Source organism: Nematostella vectensis, chromosome 14 (genome assembly GCF_932526225.1).
Source record: "Nematostella vectensis chromosome 14, jaNemVect1.1, whole genome shotgun sequence".
Taxonomy (NCBI): domain Eukaryota; kingdom Metazoa; phylum Cnidaria; class Anthozoa; order Actiniaria; family Edwardsiidae; genus Nematostella; species Nematostella vectensis.
In genome coordinates this window covers 9,398,838-9,406,074 of record NC_064047.1, presented here as the reverse complement: position 1 = coordinate 9,406,074, position 7,237 = coordinate 9,398,838, and the positions used below count along the sequence as shown (strand labels likewise).

At 48.8% G+C, this 7,237-nt stretch overlaps 2 protein-coding genes across 2 annotated transcripts; both read right to left on the bottom strand.

The window, feature by feature from the left end:
• Positions 1-532: 532 nt before the first annotated feature.
• LOC116616860 lies at positions 533-1,630 on the bottom strand. Its single transcript, XM_032378960.1, has one exon. The coding sequence runs from the start codon at positions 1,628-1,630 to the stop codon at positions 533-535; it is 1,098 nt and encodes a 365-aa protein (XP_032234851.1).
• A 531-nt stretch (positions 1,631-2,161) lies between these two features.
• LOC116616861 lies at positions 2,162-4,096 on the bottom strand. Its single transcript, XM_032378961.1, has 3 exons — positions 3,866-4,096; positions 3,494-3,721; positions 2,162-3,400 (listed from the first exon to the last, which is right to left on the bottom strand). The coding sequence occupies exons 1-3, from the start codon at positions 4,094-4,096 to the stop codon at positions 2,162-2,164; spliced, it is 1,698 nt and encodes a 565-aa protein (XP_032234852.1).
• Positions 4,097-7,237: the final 3,141 nt, after the last annotated feature.

The window sequence follows — 7,237 nt, the reverse complement described above, 5'->3', positions numbered from 1 at the left end:
GATGATCAGCCGTGTCATGTAGGCCAAAGAAACCGTCATCGTTTTATCTTTTTCGTTTAACGTTACGGTAGCATCCATCACGGATTGCCCTAGGCGTCTCCTCGTGTCCGCACGAGATTCGTTGAATTTATCAATGCCCTTCTTGAGACTGGTTGCGATATCAATCCAATCTGGCTTCACGAAATCATCCAACTTGATCTCGAACAATTCGTGTACAATATTTCTTTCACCAGCGACGGCATTTGAGTTGTTTTGATTAGCGTGTAGCCATGCTTTTTTCGGTACCTTGGTCCATATCCAGACAATGTGTTCGTGAAGGGCAAAACTGAGCCACGTGTTCGGATAGATCAGGGAAGTTAAACCGATTTCCCAGTCACCATCACGCAAATCCAGTGTCTTTGGCGTACGTATGGTGAAATTGGAAATGGTGTTGCCCGGAAGAGCACCCTCCAAGGCATTACTGGGTAACGTCACGTAGAAATGATGTTGGTCTGTCATGGTGCACGAAACAACTGGACCCCGGCCACGTGGATCATGAGATTTTATGCACTTGTTGGGCAGACACCCAACTGTTGTACTTGTCAGGCCATCCACGCCATTGCACGAAATACTCTTCGTTCCGACCCTTCCCTCGCGTCCTGATCACCCGTTCGATGCGGAACAGATCCCGTTGCTCGTCGAGACTGACGTGTTGCAGTTCGGGTTCGTAAAACCGCCCCTCTAACCACGTTCCATCGTATTCGCGAAGTCGGTACGCGTAGTTCTTTTGATTCGTGTTGTTGTACCGCTGACCCACCGTAAACACTTCTTCGGTCCAATTGGGAATGTACCCTTTGGCAAAGACGTGTTTGATTTTACTGATCCGCACCCTATCCCCCACGTTAAATTTGGGTGGAGCTCTCTTCTTCTTTGGGTCCCCCGGTCTTTTCTTTCCGTACAAGATAGCCCAAACCTCCTGAGCATCGTCGTACGTGACCACGTCCGCAGGAGCACGTCGGATGCTACGATGGTACGAGTGATTGTAATTGTGCACCAACTGCGGTAACATATCCACGTAACGGCATGTCTCCTTGTTGGTAAACCATCGCCACATCCAGGTCTTGAGAGTGCGATTGAATCGTTCGACCACAGAAGCTTCCAATTCACTTCGCGTGGAAAAGATTCGGTTCTTGAACTCGGTGCCATCGTTCGTTTGAAGTTTTTCTGGCTGGCGTCCACCCTTGAAAATCGACTCAAACGCCTCGACGAGCCGTTTGCCCGTCTTGTCCTTGAGAAGGACCACCCAAGCGTACTTTTTCAACACGTCAATCACGGTGAGTAAGTAGTTGTACCCTTCATTGTACGAGCGTAACGCCTGCATGTCACACAGATCCGCTTGCCATTGTTCGTCCATACCATTCACCACCACCCGTTTGCGTGGGTAGCGACGACGGTACGGTTCATGGAGCGTGTAGGTGGGTTGGCTCCGGAGCCACGAATTCACTTGGGCACGACGCACTCCTTTGTAACGTACCGCTCGGACTAATTTGTCCACTCCCCCCAAGGCTGCTGGATGATTCGGATCGTAATAAATTGGGCGAAGAAGACGATCGATCGTCTTCTGAGTCATCGTCTTCTTTTTCTTCTTCATACTCGTCTTCTTTTCGCGCACGGATGATGGTGGGTGTGGGAGGGGGTGGGGCTGGGGGCCATCGAGTTGCGAGGCATGAATTTCGATTCGACCCCCGCAACACGCAAAGAGACACCGTAAACGTTCCCACACCGTACGACAATCGAAACGCGGTTGAAGAGGATCCGCACCAAAGCAACCCATGCTACAAGTGATTCCTTCCCTACCAATCCTCACCTTATTTATATACAAAAACAACAACCTACTACCAGAAAAAAAGGCTTTTATTAATCTACATCTCTCTTTAATTTTACAACTTAAAATAACCATAAGGGTAAGTGCGCATGCTCTGTCGCACGCGTTTGTTGTACACGACACGAAATGTCTTGTGCGCTTGCACCGTGTGTAGAGTTCTGTCGTGCACATTGCTCTTAATGGTGTAAGGGAGAGTAACGTGACGCTCTTCTGCAACCGCGCCTTCAACGCGCAAGAGTTCCAACATGCTGGTCAGGTTCACGATATCAGCCGTACGAAGGTTGATGTGACGTCCCTTCACTTTACACGTTGCGTGGTATACCCGTAACTCTTGGGTCCCGTGGACGAATAACGATCGATAAAGTCTCCAGGCTCCAACTCGCTCGTCAGGTCTCCTAGATGGTCCCCGAGGGGTGGTTTCCACTCTCCAGGGCGATGTAACAAAATGACGCTGTCTGTGTCATGATACAGACAGCGTTCCCCTAGGCCGTTCAGCACGTCGTACAACTTGAGGCGGGCGTACGCTGTGGTGAAGGCAGCAATCACCACGTTGGTGTGTGGTTTCAATTCTTGAGACTTTTCCCCCAGCCTGTAGTGAACTTGAATGAGGCCGTCGTTCACGATAAGCACATCATGTACCTCGATACTGTTGTTGTTCAGCAGAGCAAAGTAGGCTTTGGGGTCGTCCACGTACTCGGTTCGTTGGGGGTTGGGCTGCTCACCAAACTTTCCCCACATACAATTCAAGCCCATCTTTGCCACGGAGTGGAGGCCTGGGTTCTTCTCGATCTTGCTAGGATCCATACGGACGCCTTGGTGACGCTCGTAATCGTCGACGTACTGCATCTTGTCTGCGTCGGTGGTGCACCAGCCGAGCCAGCCCGACGTTTCTTGTTTGTACTTCAAAAAGGTCTTGATGTACTCTTCAAACAACGGTGCCCAGCGCTCCCAATGCCACACCTCGTACACACAAATCACGCAATAGCCTTTCTCTAGAACTTTGTAAATTTCACAATGGGCCAACGTTCCCGTGAACGCCCGCTCCTCGTCCAAATGCGTGCACGAGCCTTGCTCTTCCACTTGGGCACACCGGTGACACAGAGAGAACATCAACTTGTCGTTGACACGGACAGGAAGGACGGGGAAGAATAGGTCGCGAGGCGGTAAAATACGTAGCTTCATCAGTCCCTTGTACGCGTGAAGATCTTCCTTGAAATTCTCGGTAAGGATCGCGTCGGGGTGGCCCACGGGGTAATCGCACATGGCATTGACCCACGGGTACAACGATGTAAAGTCATAGTGAATCTCTTTGCACTGCTCCACGTTGGCTTCGCAATGCAGTCGAATCGCGTTGGTCCTTCCTCCGAAAAAAGCATCACGAGCTTCAAGAGGTTTTCCGTGCTCGACATCCCCCACGAGAGCACGCAGTTCGGGGTGCGTGTTCAGTTGCGCGTCAAACTGGCACTCCCACACCTCTTCGTAGTTGTACCCCTGAGCTTTAAGACGCAACTCCACCGCGCGCGTATGCTCACGAAGCTATTGCATCGTGGTGTTCGTCAAAGGGTTGACAGTGTGAGTCTGGAAACACGTGGTGCAACCATGGCAGAAACACCCGTGGTACTGATACACCGTGTTGGTAGACTCGGCATACCCGTCCACCTTGATCCGACCTGCCAAACGCACTTCGCCACGGTTCCCGGCATGCTGAATAAACACTCCTTCTCCCTCGCGATGTTCGATGTACTTCAACCACTGCAACGCTTTCAGAGATTGCACGTCGTGGCCACGGTACCCGCGCGTGGGTATCAGTCCAATAGTCTTCTCCTCCAGAAACTTGGTGCGCAGTATACGGCTGGACTACGAGGCAATGGTGATGGCCACCTGAAACGGGTGAAGGCCTGCAGCGGCCATGATGAGCTCGTCGAAAGCGAGTACCGCTCTCTTGAGCACCTCAACGTCCAGATGACAGTAGGAAGCGAGATCCTCTTATAAGTGAAACACTGTGCCACGAGCCACTTCGGCTTGGTGCCAGGCACGTAGGGCGCGGGCATCTTCTTCTTTTATCCCTTGAAGGTCGTAATAGCTCAAGTCGGGCATGGGTCCCACGTAGTCTTGGTTCTCGGGGGTATTGAAAAAATGAGGAAACGTTCCCTTTTGGGTCACGTGATCAAACCCAAAAGCTTTGGGGAGCTTGCTCAAAGGCATCTGCAGAAAGTTCAGGGTGCACTTCATGTCGATCCGCAACGACTTGATGTTTAGGTACATCACCTTTCCTCCCGTGAAAATCACTTCGGGTTTAAAGCCATTCGTAAAAAGGTATTCGAGGATGAAATAGGAGTCGTAACCTTTGAAATTGTGAGCCAAACACGTTTAGCCAGCATTACTCCCATCGAACAGCCAGTCGCAAAATGCTTGTACCGTGGTAAAACTGCGTTTGCGAAGTCCACGCGTCTCGCACTCCAGGCGATCTATAGACCATTCCTTGCAGGTCTCACACAGTTTTTGCACCCCGACAAAATTCACAGTATGCTTGGCTTCCAGAGGCATGGCCTCGAAATCAAAGATGATCAAGCGCATCGAATCGTCATCATAATCATCATCGTCAGTGCTGTTCTTCTTTTTCGGGAGAGCATCGTCACCCACCGTCACGTAACACAAATGACCGGGGGGAACCACTTCCTTGCACACGGAGCACTTGTACTCTCCACACACATGATCTCCTTCCTTTCGATTCATCATATCGACGCGTTTACCACACGTCTCACACTTGTGGTACCGTTGGCAATACGACCAAGAGTCCTGGGGATCACCACCACCACCACGCTTCTTAGCTCCTCGAGGCTTGACACGTCCGTGGTTCTCGAAACACGTCTGCGTGCGAAAGTACCGGTGACACTCGTCACAATACTGCCACTTCCAACGATGGTCTTGTTCGGCGGGTGGAACCAAGAGGGAACACTCTTGCTCACCACACCCATAGCACAGGTTGTTACACTTGTGATTTTTTCGATCGTACCCCTTTTGACAACTCGTACAATAATAACACCGGCCAAGCATCCCCGGCATGCTATTGATATAATCGAAATGTCCCTCGACACCACGTTATGCTCGAAGCCGCGCTCACCCAGATAGCGTTGAATTTGCTGGATCTCGGGAAGACCACACGGGCTCTCAGGGACTCCCGCATTGCGATGCAGTGCTCGAGCGCGCTCCGTCTGAAAGGGAAGTCTAGCACCTCCAGCTTTTGGGTTGTACAACTTAGCGTAGTCAGGATCCTGAGTGAGATGAGCCATTCCGATCACGAGTGCTCGAGCCGCGCACAGTTCGTCGTGATTCCTAACGCGTGTGATGCTCTTTCTTCCCTTAAGCCAAGTCTCTAAATCCCCCGTATCCAGGGTAGAGGAATTCTTCTTAGACTTTCCCCGTTTCCCACCCCCATAAGGCATGTGCGTGCGTACGACATGGAGATGGAAATTACCTTGCAACACAAACTGCTCGTTCGATTGCACCACAGTCTTAACGACTCCCATAATGCGTTGAGGGGTAAGTTGATGACGGCGCATAAACGGTAAAGCAATGGGATTCTTGAGAGCAGGGGCATCGAGATTAAGGCGCGCGTAATCGTGCTTTTGCACCCCGCGTAGCGTGTCGTCGAGGACCCGGTCTAACACCCGCTCCACATCCTCCAAAGCTTCCTTGATAGTACCACGAGTAGGTAGATCGACCGACAGTTCGTAATCGGTACAGTCAGTACGCATTTTGGTAGAATGCCGAGTAGTCACTTGACGTAAATCATAGTAACATCGTCCTCCTCCTCCTCTTCCTCATCATCATCATCACTATCAACAGCGCGTTTCTTTCCACGACCTTCTTGTTGTTGCAACCCGGAAGGACCAGGTTCGTTCAAAAATGGATCTTCAAACGAAATCTCCTCTCCCTCCCCCTCTAGAGTGCAATAATAGTCAAATAATTCGTCAAAGGAGCTAAATTGAGGTAAGTCCGACTCAGCGAGATCATCGTGAAAAAAATCAGGAGGAAGTTGTTCACTCTCTTCTTCTTCGGGATCGGGTAACACTTCTAACAATTTGATAAGCCACTCTTCATCATCACCATCATAAGCCATGGCGAAGTTCGCGAAGAACAAACTGAAATGCGAGTGAAAATGCAACCTCTTTTATAGAACTCTTATCCAATCAAAAAGCTTGAATTCTAGTAAGCTAAAAATACTTTTTCTAAAAACAACCAATCATTTCTAATTTTCAACCTTTTTTCTACCCTCTCATTGGACAAATAAAAAAATATTTAACCCAATCAGTGGCGTTCCTGATGATCTCATCAATACACAGGGATCCCGTGACCATTATTTTATTTTTAAAAACACTCTATACTGTTTATAATAACATTTATGACAAAAAAGCAAATGAGAGGGGGAGGGGTGGGTAAAAAATAAACCATGACATCATTAGTATGACGTCTCCCGATACACAGGGATACCGTGACCATTATTTTATTTAAAAAAAAAACACTTCAAGCCCTTAATAACAAAAAAGCATAAAGAGAGTGGGAGGGGAGGGTAAAAATACACCGTGACATCATCAGTATGACGTCTTCCGTTTTTCCAAGCCTCTGATTGGTCAATACACCCCTTAGCCAATCAGAAGCGTTCCCGATGATCTCTTCGATACACGTGACCTACTTGAAGGTCTATAAAAGACGACGACGAGCCGGGACCACTTCACAGTCAGACCAAGACTCAATAAAACTACACAATAAAAAAATATAAAAATACACAAAATAATAATAGTAATGGATCAAGATGAATGTCTCATCTGCCAAGATAAGGAGGGGGAAATAATGGCAACCGTTCCATGTTGTAAAAAATCAATGCACAACAGCTGCCTCACTAAATGGTTTAGCAACCAGCAATTACAAGGTCTACGTGCTACCTGTCCACACTGTCGTGGAGAAATTTTACCAACACCACACCCCAAGATGAAAAAAAATTACAATAACCATCACCGAAGAGGATATGATCTCAGGAGCTATCACCACTACATCAAGAGAGATTGATTACCGAGACGGGTGGCTGTAGAAGATTGGATGGTGGCACCCCCACACAGGGACTTTTCTACAGGACAGAGAAGAGGATAAAGGGACACTTTTTTAAAGAACATTTTTTATCTAAAACATTTTGCAAAAATACAAATGGTTAATAAAACGTTTATAACAAAGCAAATGTCTCTTTTCTCTCTTTAAGAAAGAGGGGTGACGGGTAAAGGGGTTTCCCCTGCAATTTGACGCGCAATGTCTCTGGTCACACCCCAAACTTGGTCCTCTCTTCCCCGCAACAAGCCAGGCAACTCCGCCTTCTGG